Source organism: Pezoporus occidentalis, unplaced genomic scaffold (genome assembly GCF_034315485.1).
Source record: "Pezoporus occidentalis ecotype Australia unplaced genomic scaffold, CSIRO_AGI_Poc_V1 ctg152, whole genome shotgun sequence".
Classification (NCBI taxonomy): domain Eukaryota; kingdom Metazoa; phylum Chordata; class Aves; order Psittaciformes; family Psittacidae; genus Pezoporus; species Pezoporus occidentalis.
This window is the reverse complement of record NW_026913339.1, coordinates 211659-232578: the sequence shown is the minus strand read 5'-3', so window position 1 is coordinate 232578 and position 20920 is coordinate 211659. Positions and strand designations below refer to the sequence as shown.

Below are 20920 nucleotides of genomic sequence, written 5' to 3'. Positions count from 1 at the left end.
AATACAATTCCACCTCAGTATTTGACTTCTGTGTTTATTTTAGCTAGGAATATTTTTGATAATTTTTTTATTGTGACGTTATTCCTGTTTGTGAAACCCACTTGTCTGTATAGTTTAAGCCCGTACCTCCAGAAGGTTGCTGCAAGCACAGAATTTACAGTGTGTATTCACAGAAGAGACTAAAAATATCTGTTCCGATGCTTCTCTAAAGCAGAGCTTTAGCTATGAACTGAGGTCCACTTACCAGATATACATAGGGAGTGTCAAGATCAAAATTATGTATTTATCACTTTCAGGATTTTACAGTTTTATTGACTGCTTCAGTCTTGTAATGCAAAAGCTGCCTTTTTTAAAAACAGAGTTTTAAATGAATACTTTTTTGTTAAAATCTCTAATTTTCCCTCTTCCATTTGCTGGTGTAAAATGTTGTTTTGGGGACCATGTCATAAGGCACAAATATGGCAAGATGCGGTTCCCACGTTGGGTCTCTGGTTTTAAATTTCTAGTGCAATTACTTTGAATATTAAATCAGTTGTCTCCATGTACTAGGGGCAGTTTCTGAGAGTGCCAGCAGTACATTTGCAGATGTGTAAATTATACCCACCTCACCTCTTGTTGTGAGCCTACAGAGGTGTGTGGTTGGCAGCTTCAACAAGCTGGTATCTCTGTATAAGCTGTAGGGACTGATACTGGGAGGTTCCCACTGGAGTCCTTCGTGCTGGCCCCGATGAAGATCAAGCTGCAATTGTGAAGTTTTAAGTTGTTTGCTTTATGGTGGAGTCCCAGGAGTGCTCTGCCTGGGCAGCATGGCACAGCTCTGGCCTGAGAGCACCCACTGGCAAGCCAGAAGGCGGCTCGTGTCCTGTGTGTGATAGGGTCCTCCATGTTAAACCAAGTTAAAAGCAATCTTCTCAGTTCCTCTCAAAATACCTCCTGTTGATTTATTTTTATTTTTTTTTCTTTATTTCTCTCACACCAGCTTTTTATCAGCATAATCTGAGGTGAAGTAAGATGAGTTTTGCTTTTAATGGAACATGCGTCCACCTAAGTATTGCACTGCAATGCCTGGTAGCTGCTACAGCATGAGATCTTGAGGGATGTGAAGGATGTGGTATTTATGAGTATAGCTGGAGAGGTTTTGGTGGCAATGTCAGACTTGTCTTAAAAAGATCACACGTTGCCCAGCGCCTGCTAATGATCAGACAAGACTCTGCGGAGAGCAGAAGGCTGTGGGTGTTCTCACGTCCCAGCCAGACAGACCTCCCAGCATTCCCTCCCCACTTCCCTGCAGGAGACCCCAGCTGGTTCCTCTTCCCTCACTCCAACCTGCTCATGGTTCTCTCTTGAATCCTCCCTTAGGTCTTTGCCAAAAAATAAGATTTCAGTGCCAGGTATTTGTCTTCCTGTAGTTCTGGTTTTCTCCAAGCTTTCATTAACTGTGACACTCTTCACAGCATTACTACTGCAGAAACATGTCTCATAATTCCTTTTCTTTTTTTTTTAATCTTTTATTTACATAAGGAAAAGCTTACAATACACTGAGTGGTCTCTGAGGGACACGCATGAAGCAAGACATCTCATGAAGGCAGGAACAATTGGCTCCTGATCCTTCTTGAGTAAAAGAATGAATTTGGGTAGGGCAACCATATGGGAGTTATTTCACTCCTACATGAAACTTGTACAACAGAAAAGCTAAAATTGAACGCTTGCTAGAGCACATACGATTAGTTTTCTGTAGGTCTGCCAGAATCTTAATACCTCATTTAAAAGCTAATTATAAATCAGTGTTGTTATTATCAATCTGAAATGTATATTTCTTTGAAAGTTTCTGATTTGGTTTCTGTCAATATGAAGCAGTTCAAAGCTGTAGCATGTAAAGAGTAGATCGACTTTTTACTAATGATATATATGTTAATCTTTAACAGGATATTGTAATCTTGGTGAGCTAGACACTATACCAGGGAATGAAAACTCGAGGGGGATGTTTTCTTGTATAGTCATACACTTGGAGTTAATTTTAGCTAAGTAAAACAGATTTTAAAACTGCCAACACTTTAATGGATTGAGGGTGCCACCTCGTGGCTGAGGAACTAAACTGATAATTCATAATCAAAAATGCCTATTTGAACATCGGGGGTGGGGGGAGGTCATAATTGTGAAATCTTGCACTGCCCAGAGCAAGATATCACAATAGGCTTTCATCATAGAAATGTTAATTTTTCTTTTGTAATTACTTTGACAGATTTAAAAGATTTAGCAGAAGATCTCTGTGGCATAGATCTGCCTGAAAAGCAGACTTCCAGGAAAAGGGTGGTTTTTGCTAGTCTCTGGTGCTGTTTATTTCTTTAACAAAACTATCTCTATATTATTTTTTTCTTTATACAGATTATTTAAAGAATCTTTTAGAAGAATCTGCAGACTATAGGGATACTCAAGGTAAACGTCTCTTTAGATTAAAGGAATAATAGCTTATGTACATATGAAAACGTATCTAAATTTCAAATGCATGCAAGACACTAAGCCAGTAATATAAACGTTTTCTATTTAATTCTGAGTTTCTCAGCAGAAATACTGCTTGTGTTTCAAAAATGTTTCAAGATTACAGTTGTGTCAGCTCACCCTTGAATTGAAACCAGGAGATACAAGTGAAGTTGAACAGGCAGCTTAAGCAGATATTTTGGGCGCTGCTATTGAAAGAGGCAGTCCTTGCATTGGTAGACCTTTCATGACAGGCAGTCTGGTCTACCAGCCGCTCTCCCCCAGCTATGGGCCTTTCTGACTGCCTCTCTCTTTGTGTCAGGACAACCATTAGTGTGGTGGGAGTGAACAAGATCAAGGAGCTGCTCTGGGTTATATTTAACCTGAGGAGTTCTCCAGTTTGGCTTGTTACAAGTTGCACAAACACAACTGACTTCTGCAACTTTGCCTGCATGTGAGGGGAAAAGACATAAGAGGAAATGGGAAGGAACAGCTGTGATGGAAGAGGACAGTGTGTTTCATGGTAGTTTGGTATTAAGCTAGTTTAACTTGAGTGTAGTGGTGCAATGCACATTCAGACTGTTTCCTTCTTCCATGTGCATACCTCATTAGTTCCAAAAATGCTCCCAGGCAACGTCTCCATTTCGTTTGTGTGAGCTCCTGTCACTTATTTCAGTCTCTTTAGTGACATTTGTGCAAGCCCATTAGGAAGGTTGTGCAGATGCAGTTGACTGGACTGCAATAAAGGAGTGTCTTCAGTGCACTGAGCCAAGTTTGATTTCTTATAGCTTTATATGCTGATGCAGTGCCATAAATTTTTTGAGTAACTATCTTCCTTAGGACATTTAGACATGTTTGTTTTAGTATATTGAAAATATAAAAAAATATTTTAAATGATTAAGAGAGAGAAAAGTTTGCCTTGCATTTCTTATGGCTGTTAACAATCCAGTGCTTGCACTGCACATTAAATAATTGACCACTTGAAAAATTAGCAACTTTATAATTTTATTAATAAAATAATAATAAAAAATAAATTAACTTTATTAATGAGCAACATATTTGATTTTACATTTTCTTGTAATTTCTCCAGCTTCTGTGTTTTTTGTAGTTGTAACTTCCACAATATTTTTTTCTCCCTTCTTATATCAAAGATAAAAGCAGTAGCTTAGTTGTAACAATAACAGTGTTAGCTTTATGCATTTGACATGTTCCACAGTCTAACTTTGAGTAAGAATCCTTACTCGTCAAGTTTTTTCTTGTGACAGTTAAGCTTAACTGAATCTGACTTTGCTTAGTTGTTTAATTGAGTTAGGGTCGGGGAGGGGAAGACCAGGTTTAGTGATGGTTAGTATTCTTGGAAAAAAACCCTAATAACACATCTTCCTGATGGCCTTCACTTGAATACACTACTCCAGCTAAGTGGTATAAGAAATGGAATGCACTTCCCTGCCAAAACCCACTTTGTTTATGGACTTTGGCCCTATGGATTATTTTCTGTTGTTGTTTAGATTTGTTTAGTGTTGGCTGTATAAGTAGCCCTGAGATTCTGGAACATTCCCTTCAATAACCACAAATTTTTCTCTAACTTTCTTCACACTTTCTTGAAGTGAGTCAGTAAAATTTTAGGTTTTTAATAGATATAATAGCTGACAGATGAAGGAAATTATAACAAAAAAATCAGGTACTCGTTCCTGTCTTTGTGAATTTAGCTAAATTTCCCTTCATTTCTTTCAAGTGAATGGGAGCTGGTGGAATGTTTTGGCTGGAGCAGCTCCAACATTTCCTAGTAGGAGACCACCAGCTATTTTTCAGCAGGCTCAGCTGACATCATGACATCTATATCTAAACTAAAATGTTGATAAAATGCTTGATATATGCTATGCTTTTTAACTGTTTGACTCGTGCTTGCATTGCCTTGGTTAATGGAAACAAAAATTCTCCTTAGATTAATTTAGGATCTTTTTGTCCATATCTTAGTTTAGTTTCTTGTATGCCTTCATGACTCTCTGAACCTTTCAGTTCAAAAGGTGCACCTTTTAACATGCTTTCTTCCTGAATATGAACTCAACAATAAGGGAAATATATACATTCTACAGTACTAATATTCTAATGATTATCTGGGAAAAAAAACAAGGCCTTGCTTTTACCTGGTTTAGTAGACTTCTCTGTGCACTTTTAAGCAGATGCAGTTCCTTTATTTGAAGTATTTCAGTTACTGAGAAGATGCTAAATACTTTAGAGACTACATTTTATCAAAGCAGTTGTTCCAGGTTTCAATTAAATTAATCTTTTTCTTTTTTTCTTTTCCTACTTAAGTAAATTACAAGTTTTTGGATGAGAACCTTGGATGAGTTCTCTCTCATATACACTCCCTGTTTACATAATCGTTTTATGTAACATCTTTTTGCAGTTACACCATAGCATATATTACAATCATTGAATTGTAATTGCTAATTATTGAATATCAGTACTTAATAAAATCTCTTGTCTTCGGCAACTCTTCCCTTTGAGAGATTCTTCTTTTTTTTTGTTTTTCTTCTGGTATTAAAAGTTTTACATTTAGAAATTTGAACTTTATACTGTTATCTTGAGGTGCAACAAAACTAAAGGCAGAATAAAGAAATCACAAAGATTTAGATAATTTTTCTAAGTAGTCTATGACTGGCACTGGAGACAATTGTTTAAAATGGAAAAAAATGCATAGTCTCTGTTAAAATGTTAACTTTTCTGCTGTATGCCAAGACAGTGAAATTAAAGTAATTCTTTATGTGATAATCTAGAATTTAATTTTGCTTTTATACTGTTTTGATTAACTGTAAGAAATGATCAGCACTGCTGGTTGAAGCAATGACTTGCTAGTGCACTTATTAAACCATGATCCAAAGACTCTGGGATCTATGGAAGTGCTCCTGGATGCAGTGACTGGTTTTTGAATCTCAGCGTGTTGTGGAAGAGCAATATTGTACCCATGCTTTACAAAATACCAATGCTAACTAGGCTGTATAACCTAATCACCATCTCTTCATCCTTCAGATGCCCTAGCTGTTGTCATAGAAGTTGCAAACCATGCCAACGACATCATGAAGCAAGGAGTAAGTATTTTGATTTACAAAGCTGGTTGACTAAAACTTTTTTCTTTCAAGTCATGGGTGCAAGGGCAATTACTTACCTTTTGCTTTTTCTCCCTGTAGGATAACTTTCAGAAACTTATGCAGATCCAGTACAGTTTAAATGGACACCACGAGATTGTACAGCCAGGAAGGGTAGGTCCTCCAGATGGCATTCAGCAGATTGCAGTAAAAGTGCAGCACAGATGATATGGAAAGTACTGAAGCTGGCATTTACCAAGAAGAAAAATGGTCCATCACTTAATTACTCAGTTCTAAAAGTCAAATGAATACTGCTTCTCCATATGGGCGGGGGGGGGGGGGGGGGTGGGGTAAGACATTTATCTGATGAAAACTTGTGATTTTTAGTATGCGATTCCTTGCCAGGTCTTGGAGGCGGTTTATTTTTCCTCAAGCATGGTTTCAGGTGTGGAAAACTAATGCAGCCATTCACACTCACTTTTAGAGAAACCTAAGAGTGAACAGCCTTTCTCAGAAAAGGGGTCTTGAATCCCAAAATTTCTGCAGCACCTCTAGTGTAGTAGTAATAACCATAATCATAATAAGAATGATGATGATGAAGTCAACTCATCTGTACAGCTTGTGCCATGAGAAGCTAGGCTTCAAATGTCTTGTTTTAATTTGCTAGGTCTTTCTGAAGGAGGGAACACTGATGAAGCTGTCCCGGAAGGTCATGCAGCCACGAATGTTTTTTCTGGTAAGGCACTGTATATGTTGCTGTGTACTTAACACTAATGTAATTTTAAGTGGTTGAAACATTGCACCGCAAACATAAGTAACTAATAAGTGCAGGTAATGGATAAAATGACCAGTTGTTGCTGTGTTACTTGCACAGTTTTAATTTGGAGAGATCATCCATTAGCATATATGCTAATTTTAATAGAAAACTGTTGATTATTAAAATGTATTGTTTGAACAAGGCTCATTTAAAATCTGAGCACTTTTATGAGAAGATGCTGTTGTGGTAGTGCAAAAGCTAACAGTTATTCCATCCCACTTAGCTGTACCAGATCGTAAAACCTACAACTCCATGGCTGCTATTTTACCCTTCTCTCCCTTTCTCCCTCCTTTCTCCTCCCTTCTTCCCCTGCATAAGCCCCCTGCATCCTGGGCAGAGCACTGAGCTGGAAGTTAAGTGCTGGGTTCTTTTCCTGTCTCTGCTACTGTTTGTTTTGAAACTTCTGTGCATCCCTGAAGTTCCTGTTTCCACTTGAACTTTTATTTATCCCTTTTATTTAGATGGTAAGGCAACTGCTGCCATGTGGAATCTGTGGCATTACTGGTCCACAGTCCTAGCTGAAATCTGCATTGTAGTTACAGTAGTACAAATAAGTATTTCCCTAGGCAGTCATGGAGTATGAATTCTAAGCTTGCAAGTGACTGTCTTATGCTCTGGAGATTGTAGCATATAAAGCACTGAGATAATTGCAAATTCTGTCAGTTATGGTAATACTCTCAAAAATCTGGTGCTGTGACGAGCTGGACTTCCCAAATCAGATGTTTATAAATTTGAGTAGATCTAGCTTGGATTTTATTTGTTTTAGTTTTTGAGGTGGTAATTTTTGGGGTATTTGGGGGGGATTTAAATATAAATATATATAAATATAAACACTGTGCAGGCTAGTGTTTATGCCTTCAGACACTTCACCAGCAATTTTTCCACAGATCATGTGAAGGCTTGTGAAACATTTGGTTGTTTTGCAAAGAACCTCACAGATGAGGCTGTTCAGTTTTCTGGTCTATGTTTATGTGCACTAGCTGAAGTTTGGATCCATTTGTTGAACAACAAATAAATCTCAATAGCTGTTCAGTAAGTGCAGTGAATGAAGCCAAGTCTGGTGGAACAGGAAATAAACAGTAGATGCATATTTAAGCTGGTAAAATTCACATGATACATGCAGATAAGTTTGTCCTTATACTAATCTTAATTCTGCTGTCTCTGAATTTCTGGAATGTTTTGCTTTGTTTGAATGCTTAATTCTAATATTCTTTTAAAGTAGCTTGTTATGCAGTACAGCTGTGTACACGAGAAACATCTTTGTCCTTTTTGACAGCCTGTTCTTTGACATCCGTGCACTGTTTAGTCATGTGCCAAATGTATATTTACACAAGGATGATATAAATAGACACCTATTGTTACCTAAATTCATACATGAAAATGTTTCTTGGGTTCTAAGTGGAATAATAGGAAGTAGAAGATGCCCTTCTGGACAGTTGATCTCAATGCTGTATGAGTTCTGTACTTCCAGTAAAATGCATCTGAAATTATCTGTCTCTAAACAGTCTTCAGTCATTAAAAAACACTGCTTCTGTATTACAGTTCAATGATGCCCTGTTGTATACAACCCCGGTTCAGTCAGGGATGTATAAACTTAACAACATGCTGTCGTTGGCTGGAATGAAGGTGAGTCACTTGTTAGAAGAGTCTTTCTCCAAATCTATTTAAACTCAGGCCTTCAAATGTTCAAAACACAGCTATGTTTATTGTTGGAAAGAGATTTAAAGATGCTTACATTCCAGAGGAGTCCTACAGGCTGAATCTTTCTTGCATAATATGGCCTGTGGGTTTGCTATCTAGGTTTCCCTAAAAAACTTGTGTTGCTGCAGGATCTCACCTGCATTTCATCCAGTATTGTCCTGCTCTGGAACAGTCTGCCTACTTCCTGAGATTGCCTCTCTTTTGCTTTGTAACTGCTTTTTATTGCCCACATGCAGAGCTTAGGCCTGTGAAATCTCTGGTGGATTAAATCTCCGTGGGTTATAGAGATCTGATAGTGAGGGGAGACATGGCTTTTGCTTCTGAGCCTTTGTGAAAACCACAAAAGTTAAGCCCTGAGCCCCTCTGGGTAGTGATAAGGGACACACATGCCATATATTGACATAGTCTCTGCCATGACAGTGGGAACAACAAACCATTGCCTTGGGAATCAAGTAACTTGTCTCTGGTCCTGTCAGATAAAAGCACCAAGTCCAGCTGCAGTGCAGGTCTGGCACCCAGGTCCGAGCTTTCGCAGGCAGAGCTGCAAAATCTCTTCTGCCAGCAGATGTGTCATGGTGGCTCAGAAACCACTCTTGGCTTTTAAACCTCCTTATATTTGAAACTTGGTAGCTCAGAAGGGTTAGCAGGGCAATCCAGCCCTTGGAAGTATGGGGCAGATACCCATTGTGGGGTACACAGGCAGGCTGAATCTTCTCCTGTAGCAGCAGCAGTGCCTTTTTGTGCCCAGCTGCAGGAGGTAATTAGAGGGCAATGGGCCTGGGCATGTTGAAGCACAGCAGGAGTTTCATTGCCCTGTGTGTCACCAGTGTTAGTATAGGCCACAGTGAAATAAGAATTTGGGTTGCATGTAATTTTATCATAGCTGGGCCCTCTGAGGTGTATGAGCAGAGATTTTTCTTTCCAATGTACCAGTAAAAGTGTAAGGGATTTCACAGTAAGTAAAACTAAAGTGTAAATGATTGTACAATAAGTAAAACTAAAGTGTAAGGGATTTTACAGTAAGTGAAACTAAAGTGACTGTGAAAGTACCATTTCAGTTTGAATGTCAAGTTTTCTCTCTTAATGGAAGGTTAAAAAGCCAAGCCAGGAAGCATATCAGAATGAACTGAACATTGAAAGCGTAGAGAGATCCTTCATTCTTTCAGCAAGGTAAGTCTTACAAATGAATACGCCATGTAAGCTTTTTATAGCTCATTGTGCACTTATGTAATGCAAAGTTACCCTTGGCTGGAGTAGTTACAGAACAGAGGGAATGCCAGATGGATTTCTGGAAATAAGGTAGGCTTTGTTCTAATCTACTTCTGTTCACATTCAAAATCTAATTTTGAAAATTTAAGTTTATTTTTAAATGGGCCAGCAGAAAGGAAGCCTGATCACATGTAGTAAGTTTCACAGATACCGTATGAATTTCTAGTTTCTAATACAGTTCACCCTAACCTGTAAGGAAGACTGCCTGTTGTGAAATGATGGATAGAAGCACAAAAGATACAGTAAATGTAGCTGATATTTGAGCAATTTGGGCTTAAAGTTACAGTTGGTAGAGATTCTGCTGTTTTCAGAACCATTAACAATCGGAGTGAGTAAAACTCTTGCTTGGCTCCTGCTGTTCAGCTTATACACCTTCAGAAACTTGAACAGAAACACTATCCTCTCACTGCCTTTCCTTGAGAGGAAGAAGAAATCAAATATTTTTGTTTCGGTTAATTTTAGGCTTTGCTTTTCAGTGTTTTTTTTTGTTCTTCCAAAGTTACTTATGCATTAAGTTCATGCATTAACAGGACAGGATATGAAGCATGACAATAAATTTTGATATCATCATTGGTAACTGATATAAATTGGAAGAAGTCATCCTGGTCTTCAGTGTAATTGAAACAAGAAATGGATCTCAGTGAACCTGAAATTATGGAAATGGCAGCAATTATTGGAACAGTGGTTGTCTTCAACAGAAAACCAAATTCTCTGTTTAGAAGAAAAAGGATAAATGGCCACTAAGCCAGAGTAACTCTGGTCTGCCTTCAGTGAGATGCCTTTAGCAAAGAGCTGGTTTTGTGGATTGTTGGTTTTGCTACATTTGAGTTGAAGTTTCATGTGTTCTGATATTTGTGACGGTGCTGATACCAGTGAAGGAAGACATGTTTTTTCTTTTGTTTAGCAAAGCTGAGCAAGGGCAGACGCTTCTTTTTGTGTGACCTTGTAAGCACCTACATGAGGATGTCTGCACAAAGACAGCAGTATCTCTAGCTGAGGGGTAGACCAAGGTTAACCATGTCAAAGTAGCCAAAGGAAGTAGTTTGACTGTCTGAGCAATAGTTATTTATAACAATAGACTTGAAAAATACAAAAATATTCCCTCAACAAATTTAAATGTTTCTCATAGTTCGTTTGCACAGTGGGGAAAAAAAATGCATGTCACAGTTTAGAGTGTGATTCTGCTTCAGTCTAACGTGAGCAGGCCCTTACTGCTTAGGTGCCTCAGTGACTGGGTGTCACACAAATACATGAAGACATTTATGCAATTGCAGTAGGCAATGTGGATTTATCTCTGCTTGACTTGAAACAGTGTTTCACTTTGAATTCAGTCATTTAAGAAAATTGTAAGAAATCACTGGAACCTGTAAAAAGATTGTCATCTTGAAATACAGCCTACCTTCTTCCACAAAACATGACAGACTTGTCCCTTTGAGGAACTGATTAAGTGGTAGATTAAAAGCAGCTCCTGTAAAATGCATGCTAGTCCCATGGGGAAAACCCCTTATATATAACATTCTCATGAAATTGGGCGGAGTTTGTGACATGTTTTTGTTTTGACCTTGCAATTACTGGAATTAACCTCACATTACTGACTAAAGCTGCTCTGATTTACTTTCTTTTTTAGTGTTGTTGATCTTGCATCTCTGCAGTGTTCAGTTCTGTTATTTTTATACTTGCTGGAAGCTGTGTGTATGTCAGAGCCCTAAGTTACACAACAGTGATGGGAGGTTGCATTTGCTGGGGATAAAGGAGGTGCTGAGGGCCCCAGGTGTAAAATAGCGGTTTTCAGATTGTTACCCATCTGTGAGTCCTGGGCCCATTATGATGTAGGAGGGAAACAAGTGAAAAACTACCAACAATAGGTGCTTGCATGTATTTTTTCACAGTTAAATGTATTTTTCCTATTGATGAATATCCTGGATGTGAAAAGAATCAGTAGCTTGTCAATACAGCCTACATCTTCCCTGTGATGACACCTCATTCTAACAGATATTGATTCCTTTGTGGTAAAACTCCCAATTGCAAAACTGTTCAAATCTTACAGACATTGGAAACAAATTTTGCTTTTGTCTTTTCAAATAGTAAGTATTATGTGGAATGTACACCAGAGAAGAGATTCTGAAATGATCCTGGAGATAGAGATGGGGAGGGTAGCAATTAAGCTGGTGAAAAATTGCTAGTCATAAAAAGTAAGCCAGTTAACGAAGTGTAGATTACTACTTAGACAAGAGTCTTTTATCATTTCAGGTTTAGTTTTACTGCCTGGTTTATATATTTATTTATTCTGCTTTGTCTAGTCTGTGTTGAGGTTTCAGTTTTCCTGGGATAGCTGTAGGAATGTGTATTGTTTTACATGGTACAATGCAGTATTGTACTAGAAATCTCTTAATCGGAGAAACAAGTTAGCACATCTGCATGATATGGCACTGTACAGCAGTAAAGCTTCAGTCCTGAAAACAACAGTCATGCCAGCCTGAAGTGGTGTGAGGCCAGCTGGTCCCATCCCCCTCAAGGCTAGCATCCCCTCAATAAGGATAGCGAAGAGCTGCCCCAGGCAGACCTAGCTGCGTTGCTTCCCCTAACATAAGGATAGTTCATGGGATACTAGCTCAGCTAGGAGAGGTGCCCTAAGGCTCTGATCTTGAAAGCAACAGGGGTATAATTCTGAGAGCCCTCCTGGGACCACTGAGCTGCTTAGCTCCATTGGGTAGCTGTGGTGTGTGCCCCTAGCACACGTTTGCCAGTAATAACAATTGCTGGGGGTCTCTGCAGTCCATTCAGAGTTTTCTGCTGTTTTGTTAAATAAAGAAATAAATAATAATAACTTTGAAAAACCTGAAGAAAACCCTGCAATTTTAGTAAACAAAATTATTTTTGGGAGGCTGCAAGAAATACTGGACCTGCAGCGAGAGAAGCTGGGTAGGGCTGTGCAGCTGGGGAGGAGGGCTGGGAGTGACAGCAGAAGGAACTCTGCCCATTTTGCTGTACATTGCTATACCATTACATCAATTCAGTTGCTGATGGCATTGCCTTTGCTGTTAAGTTCTGAAAGGGCTGTAAGCAATCCTAAAGGCTAGCACTAGCAAACCTACCAAGCACGAGCTCCACAGCTGAACACTGGGACATAAGCCACATAGCTCATGCGCAAGCAGCCTCATGTGTATCAGTCCCTACATGATAGGGGAACGCTTAATCTCCAAAAACTGGGCCAACTTTAAATTAATTATTTAAATTTAATTATTTAATATAGGAACCTAGTTAAATGTAACCAGATTTTGGAAAAGCCAAAGGAGTTGATCAGTTATGGATGTTACATAGCTAATGCAGGCCAGTTGTTCATTCCAGATGAGGCAGCAAAAGTAAATAAACTGAACAAAGTGTTCCATGTAGAGTGTGAGATATTGGGACAGACAATAATACATTGCTTTGCCCTTCCTTGTGTCTTATTTCCTCTCCTCTTGTTTTGATTTTATTCCTGTGTGTGCTAGACGGTCTGGGTTTTTTTTCCCCTTGTGCTTCACAGGCTTTCCCTGTGAGGGGAACCTTACCAGATTTGTCCTCTCTGATTCTGTATAGTACTCAGTTTCATCCAATTCAAAACCCTGGCTCAAAGTATTTTCCCTAAAGGTTCAAAGATGATCAAAGGTTCCGAATTCATCTACAAAGGTCTTTAAAAAGTAATTGGTATTGCACATCCAGTTTGCTTTCCTCTTCCCTAACTTTCCTTTTTATATATTTATCTGGTTCAAATTAATTTATTCCAAATTAATTTATTTGATACTGTTTAAGAAGCGAGGAATAAAAATAATGTTGGTAGTAGATACTGATTAATTCTTAGAAGCCCTTTTTAAGCTGACATGTCATCTTAAACATGTCAAGCTGTTCCTTTCCCACAAAACTGCTTCTTCCTTCCTTAGAGCACCCTCTATAGTGCTCGTACAATTGTTCAGCATAGTGAACCCAGTCAGTAAACTGATCCAGAGCCAGGTCAAATGGTTGCTTTAATATGGATTTGTACCCCAATCCAGTGCACTGTGCCTATATAGCCCACTGTGTTACCATGTGTGTTGTGGCGTAAGAGTGACAATAAGACCTAGTGGCTGACAGGGAGTCTAGGAGGCTGCCCTTTGCAACAGGAGAACCATGGATTTATATTATATGAAAGTGGTAGTGGGCCCATGGCCAGAGGAAGTGCTTTGGCATTGCACATAATTTAGTGTAGCTACAGGCTGTGCCAGGCACTCCTTGTTCCCCCTACTCCCCATGCCATGCCACTTCAGCCTAATGTTTTCCTTGCACTTGGTTAGTGATCCACCAGCTGTGGGATAGAGAGGTACAGGAAGCTCATATGTTTATCTCTTTGGGTTAGCTAATCCAATGGAAAAATTCAAAAGAGAAGAATCATTTCAAAGCAGCATGACCCAGAAGGAGCACAAGGCTGGGGAAGAGACAGTGTATTTTTCCTGACAGAAGTTTGAGGTTTCATAGAGCTGAGTATAACAAACTGCACTTTGATACAGAAGGAAGGGGAGGGGGGGAGGAAAAAAAGGCTTGCTGAAATTTCCGGGTCCCTCTCAAAAGAGGAGGGCCCATTAGGAGCACCATTTAGACCAGTAAATGATAATGACAAAGAAGCCCTGAAATAATCACAAGGTTTTGGAAAGAGGAAAGAGGGGAAGGGAATCCACATTATGACAACAGACACAGAAATCTTTTTTATCATTAATCAACACAAATGACTGACACCATGCAGACAGCTAAAACGATGATGCCCGTTTCAGCAGGAACTGGAGATGCTCTATAAAACTGAAATGGCAAGAAAGTTAAGTCAGTGTGTAATAAAGCCAGTGGGATTCTAAACAACACTTGCTTCTTAGTTTTAAATGTTAGTAATAATAAATTTATATTTTTTTTTTACTCCAACAGTTCTGCTACAGAAAGAGATGAGTGGTTAGAAGCCATCTCCAAGTCAATTGAAGAATATACAAAAAAAAGAATCACATTTAATCCTAGCAAAAGTCTTGAAGAGGTATGTCACACCGTTATTGTTGTGTTTTTCCTTTTTTGAATACAAAGCTTCTCTGTATTTAGAGAAACAAGGGGCATTCCATAATGAATAATACAACAGGATGGTAAATGGTAAGTGAACAGAACAATACATCATTCGTAATGTTACCTGCTTCATACATTTATTTTCTTCCAAAAAATCCAAGCCAGGTTTTCAGTTCTCTCTGTAATCTTGCTAAAAGCAAGGTATAAATAGGCTGGTAAAGCTTGAAAGTCACACAGCCTTTTTGAACTAATTAAATACTAACAAGGAGGATCTGGTTGAAGCAGTAAGGGTTGAGGGCTGCCTTGGTTGCAGCGACCACGAGATGGTGAAGTTCAGGATCTTGTGTGGTAGGACTAGTAGAATACCAAGTAGAATTGCAACCCTGGACTTTAGCAGGGCAAACTTTGGCCTTTTCAAGCAATTGCTACGGGAAATCCCATGGGCAAGGCTGCTTGAAGGAAAAGGGGCCCAAGATAGTTGGTTGACATTCAAGGACTGCTTTTTCCGTGCTCAAGATCGGAGCATCCCGACACGTAGGAAGTCAAGGAAGAGGGCCAAGAGACCTGTGTGGCTAAATAGGGAATTGCTGGGTATGCTCAAGTGGAAGAGGAGAGTTTACAGGTCATGGAAGGAGGGGCTGGCCAATTGGGAGGAATATACGGCTGCTGCTAGAGGATGTAGGAAGGCAGCTAGGAGGACTAAGGCTTCCTTAGAATTAAACCTGGCAAGAAGGGTCAAGGACAGCAAAAAGAGCTTTTTCAAGTACATGGCAGACAAAACTAACACCAGAGGCAATGTAGGCCCACTGATGAACGGGATGGGTGCCCTGGTGACAGAAGATGCAGAGATGGCAGAGTTACTGAATGCCTTCTTTGTCTCTGTCTACTCTGCTGCAGGCAGTCCTGAAGAGCCCTATACCCCTGAGACCTTAGATGAAGTCAGGTCGACGGAGCGACTTGCCTTAGTCGATGAGGAATGGGTTAGAGATCAGTTGAGCAATCTGGACGTCCATAAATCCATGGGTCCAGATGGGATGCACCCGCGGGTGCTGAGGGAACTGGCGGAAGTCATTGCTAGACCACTCGCCATCATCTTTACCAAGTCCTGGGAAACGGGAGAGGTGCCTGAGGACTGGAGGAAGGCAAATGTCACTCCGGTCTTCAAAAAGGGCAAGAAGGAGGACCCGGGTAACTATAGACCGGTCAGCCTCACCTCCATCCCTGGGAAAGTGATGGAACACCTTGTCCTTGGTGCCATCTTAAAGCATATCAAGGATAAGAGGGTTATGAGGGGCAGTCAACATGGCTTCACCAGGGGGAAATCATGTTTGACCAATCTCTTAGCCTTTTATGAGGAAATAACACGGTGGATGGATGATGGCAGAGCGGTGGATGTGGTCTACCTTGACTTCAGCAAAGCCTTTGACACAGTCTCCCACAGCATCCTCACAGCTAAATTGAGGAAGTGTGGACTGGATGACCAGGTAGTGAGGTGGACTGCGAACTGGCTGAAGGAGAGAAGCCAGAGAGTTGTAGTCTATGGGGCTGAGTCTAGTTGGAGGCCTGTAACTAGTGGAGTGCCTCAAGGGTCAGTACTGGGACCGGTATTATTTAATATATTCATCAATGATTTAGATGAGGGAATTGAGTGTACTATCAGCAAGTTTGCTGATGACACTAAGCTGGGAGGAGTGGCTGACACGCCAGAAGGCTGTGCTGCCATCCAGCGAGACCTGGACAGGCTGGAGAGTTGGGCAGGGAATAACGGGATGAAATATAACAAGGGAAAGTGTAGAGTCCTGCATCTGGGCAGGAACAACCCCAGGTTCCAGTATAGGTTGGGGAACGACCTGCTAGAGAGCAGTGTAGGGGAGAGGGACCTGGGGGTCCTAGTGGACGACAGGATGACCATGAGCCAACACTGTGCCCTTGTGGCTAAGAAGGCCAATGGCATCCTGGGGTGTATTAGAAGGGCGGTGGTTAGTAGGTCGAGAGAGGTCCTCCTTCCCCTCTACTCTGCCCTGGTGAGACCCCATCTGGAATATTGTGTCCAGTTCTGGGCCCCTCAGTTCAAGAAGGACAGGGAGCTGCTGGAGAGAGTCCAGCGCAGGGCAACCAAGATGATTAAGGGAGTGGAGCATCTCCCTTATGAGGAAAGACTGAGGGAGCTGGGTCTTTATAGTTTAGAGAAGAGGAGACTGAGGGGTGACCTTATAAGTGTCTATAAATACATAAAGGGGGAGTGTCTGGAGCCAGGCTCTACTCAGTGGCAAACAATGATAGGACAAGGGGTAATGGGTACAAACTGGAACACAAGAGGTTCCACTTAAACTTGAGAAGGAACTTCTTCTCAGTGAGGGTGACGGAACACTGGAACAGGCTGCCCAGGGAGGTTGTGGAGTCTCCTTCCCTGGAGACATTCAAAGCCCGCCTGGACACATTCCTGTGTAACGTTATCTAGGTGTTCCTGCTCTGGCAGGGGGATTGGACTAGATGATCTTTTGAGGTCCCTTCCAATCTCCAGCATACTGTGATACTGTGAAATACAGCTCTCTCTTCAGGGTTGCATTATAATGGTCACTGATGAAATAGAAGATAACATTTAAAACCATGACAATTTATCAGAGAAGGCTTTCCAATGTTAATTAGACTTGCCCTACAATCACTGATTAATATTAATCTTATTTCTCATCACTGAATGCAATGATATTCTGCCTATGTTCTCTCAGGCAGATCCAGAGAAACAGGAAGAAGATAGTCCGCTCGGATCAAAGGCTCCAATCTGGATCCCTGATACTAGAGCCACAATGTGTATGATCTGCACAAGTGAATTCACCTTGACTTGGAGAAGGCATCACTGCAGGGCATGTGGAAAGGTTGGGCAATTTTGTCATCACCTTTTCCGTTAGTCATTCAGGTTCCTTGTGTGACAAATGCGGATGGAGCCTGATTGCACCACAGCTCTTTTAAGGGAATGCTGTACTGTGACACAATTGTATGGATTAAAACCATCATGTAGGAGTTGCCTGCTTCTTTGTTTTAGAGCAAGGTGTTATAATAGAGCAGTGTTCAACCTTTTAATCTGTTACATGTTTCTTATTTTGTGTTTTGGAGTACTATTTACAATTGTCTTCCGCTTCTGTAAATACGTTGTACAAACAGAGGATGTAAGCTGAAATGAGGAAAAATATCTTCCTCGACAATTTTGATAAGATAAATAATGATTTTTGGTTTTATGTTGGTACCAAACTATATATATATATTTAACACTTATGACAGGTATATCTAATAAACCTTTCTTCTTGTTTTAATCAAGTGAGAATACAGAATTCAGTGCAGTTGAGACATCTGTGTTGTAGAGAAATTGTCAAGAGAGCAATTACTATTTTTAGTTATTTCTTTAAAATCTTATGATTTAAACAGTTCAGTAACACAGTAAGTTTGTTCTTCTCTTCATGGATTGTTAATGTTGGTTTATTAACTTGTGTAACTCAGTGATTTATTTTTTTTATATTTAAATTGTTATCATTTAGAGGAGGAAAAGAGCAGCATGTTGAACATAAGGACATAGGGTAAAACCAAAAACTTAAACCAGGTTCTGTTACAGGCTTAACAGTGCTGAAATGAATGTCTTTGAGCATTTGGTGATTTACAAGCGCACATCATGTACAATAATGCTTTTATCCGTTTCCAGATTGTTTGTCAAGCTTGTTCATCAAATAAACATGGTTTAGACTACATGAAAAACCAGCCAGCAAGAGTATGTGATCATTGCTTCAGGGAGCTACAGAAACAAGGTAAAGAAATTCTTCACAAGCTGTCTTATTTTTGTGGCCCTTATTAACATGATATGTTTGTGCCTCATCTTTACTGCTGGATTCAACTGCCTAATTCTGCTAGTCACTGACAAGTCTTAGGCATCTGAGTTTATAAAAGGCCCAAGCAAGTTTCTGTGGAGTAAGCTAGGAAGTGAATTTTCAATACATTGGCTCTTTCTTCCAGGAACGTGCATGTGCCCTATGGTAATGACATGTACCATATACCTCTTTCTTCTTGAGATAACTGGTGTTACATTGCTTTTCATCTTATCTTTATGCAGAAACGAACATAAAGTCAATGGAGGCATCTCTGAGTGAAATGGGAATCCAGTCCCATCTCACAAGACTTGCTCTGAATTCTGCCCAAAGACTCTAGTATAAAATATGCAAGCAGCCATAAGCAGGGACTGGAACAGTTTGCTGCGTTTCCCACTGGCAGAGGCTACAGTTCAACACAAGCTCTATAGGGTATCAGGAAATCTGTGATTCCCCAGGGAAATAATCAGGCTATGGCTTCTAGCATGCTGGCAGTGACATTTCTCATGGGGATATGGAAAGCAGCATCGGCAACCCTTGAAGTGCTGGTGGGAGCCTGTCATAATGCAGAAGGTGGATTGTATGGACCACCTGCAGGTCTGTGGGTTGGGCACTAGAGGCTACTGTGCTGCAGGCAATTGCAGGTGCTTTTAGCTGGGAGGAGAGCTGCACAGCAAGTGGGTACGGGTCGCAATCCAATTGCTCTCCTGCTCTGCTTACTATTTCAGAGCCTCGGCAGGGGCTCTGCTCAGGGACAACTCTAGAAGTAGACTTAATGAAGCTATTCCTTCCAGGATGGGCTGTGAAACAGTGGTAGGTCTTGCTAGAAAATAGGGTTTTAAAGGAGTGAAGTGTTGCAGAAGTCTTCCAAGAGAGATAAAGGAAATGCCAGTGGCAGTGGAGAAGTATGGATTTGACTCTGGAGATGGGAATCTCCAGAAGTGCATGAATGATGGCATGATGCTGGAAGAGGAACTGTGTAGCACCCATACTGAAAAAAGCTGAGAAGATAACAGATGTAGAGGACTGCTTTGGGGAACAGATGTTAAGCACAGGCTGAACTGCAGAGGACAGCTCTAAAACTTTGGTGTGGTTTTTAAGACTTAATTTTCACCCTGCATATAGGCAAAGGTAGTTCATCATCAAGAGCACAGACTGTAAGCAAACAAGACCAATCCATGTGGTTTTCATTTTCTTGTGGGCTTTTTTTTTTCAGTCTGGGTGTGATCTGAGAGATTCTAATTCATGTTGTTGATGATAATACTGAAAAGTTAATTCCACACAGTGTGATTGTTATTTTTGAAACAGCTAATCAGAAGAAAAATGTCAGCTGTTTTTAAGAAAAAAGTCCAAGAATCACTGCCTGTGTTTAGTCACCTATGACATGAAAGCCATATATTTATCCTATGTATTTTAGATAACCAGTGCACTCCTAAGAGTGGATCCCCAGTCAACCATAAATCTCCATCAAGTGCCTTGTCTACAGTTTTACACAGCATTCCCTCTGGAAGAAAGCAGAAAAAAATTCCTGCAGCCCTCAAAGAAGTAAGCGCTTTATTGATCAAAAGTTGACATTATATCATCAATATTAACAATGAAAAAAATAGTTCCATATTTAGGCATTTCTTTTAGAAATCTGCAAAGTCAAAATTTGCCTGTAACAGTGGCTTGCCCTTTAGTTTTAGGCAGGGACCTGAACTTTGAAGCAGAATATAAACTGCATAAACACCTGTGAGACTGTGATTCAGGGAGATAGTTGGAATTTTAATTTCTTTCCTGCTTCCCTGTGTTTCAAGGAATGGTGATTTACCACTGCACCAACAGTCAATGCCTACACCACCTCAGCTCTTAGCTTACGATTAGGAAATGTAGAGCTAAACTCTCCCTGCCTATGCTGGAGGTTTTGGGAATGGAAGGAAGTAATTTTTTTCTTCTTACATAAATGTGTGTTCTCCATCTGTGTGTGATCCTCAGTGTTTCAGCCCTCTTTTGTCTTGTTGCATCCAATTTAAGTCCCAACCCTAATGACTGCAGAAACCTCTCTTGCAGACCAGACAGAAGGTGGCAGACAAAATCAGTTTTCTTTCAGCTGTCTGAGTTAATTAGCAACATTAACTTGAGATCGGGTAAGAATTGGAGTCTTTGACAGGACAGGGCACTGGAGATCTGTTTTAAAAAAAGCTGTACTGCAAAAACCTGGTCAGATGCATACATACTTTTGGGGTTTGTTTGTCTCTTCAGGTTTCGGCAAATACAGAAGACTCTACAATGAGTGGCTATCTACACAGATCTAAGGGCAGTAAGAAACCATGGAAACACCTGTGGTTTGTTATAAAAAATAAGGTGCTATATACATATGCTGCTAGTGAGGTAAGAGGTTACATATTAGAAATCAAATAGCCAATGATAATACTTTCTTTGTTACAAAGCTGTTTATTTTTATCATCTGGCAACAAGCTATAGTTAGATCACCTAATGCTAACTGGTCTGATTGCATTATAGTATTTTGAAAAGGCCCAGTGACTTAGTACCATAAGATGCTGATACAGCTCCACTGTTTCTGATTCCAGACCTAGCTTTGAGTACTTCTGCATTACACACCATTGCACAGTTGTAGGTATGTTCTGAGTCAGCTGAATACATGGAGGTCTGTTTGG

At 40.2% G+C, this 20920-nt stretch overlaps 2 protein-coding genes across 3 annotated transcripts in view; one reads left to right on the top strand and one right to left on the bottom strand.

Annotated features, from left to right (window-relative positions):
- Positions 1–20920, bottom strand: part of METAP2 (methionyl aminopeptidase 2) — a 258513-nt gene that overhangs the window by 170689 nt on the left and 66904 nt on the right. The window lies entirely within an intron of this gene.
- The window catches only part of FGD6 (FYVE, RhoGEF and PH domain containing 6), a 75976-nt gene that overhangs the window by 47573 nt on the left and 7483 nt on the right, over positions 1–20920 (top strand). For both annotated transcript variants that reach the window (XM_062611301.1, XM_062611300.1), the window contains exons 9-19: positions 2386–2436; positions 5512–5570; positions 5670–5741; positions 6235–6303; positions 7927–8010; positions 9176–9255; positions 14284–14386; positions 17139–17285; positions 18104–18206; positions 19681–19808; positions 20505–20633. In XM_062611301.1, coding sequence (XP_062467285.1) covers positions 2386–2436; positions 5512–5570; positions 5670–5741; positions 6235–6303; positions 7927–8010; positions 9176–9255; positions 14284–14386; positions 17139–17285; positions 18104–18206; positions 19681–19808; positions 20505–20633 — 1025 coding nt within the window. The remainder of the gene's footprint in view (positions 1–2385; positions 2437–5511; positions 5571–5669; positions 5742–6234; positions 6304–7926; positions 8011–9175; positions 9256–14283; positions 14387–17138; positions 17286–18103; positions 18207–19680; positions 19809–20504; positions 20634–20920) is intronic.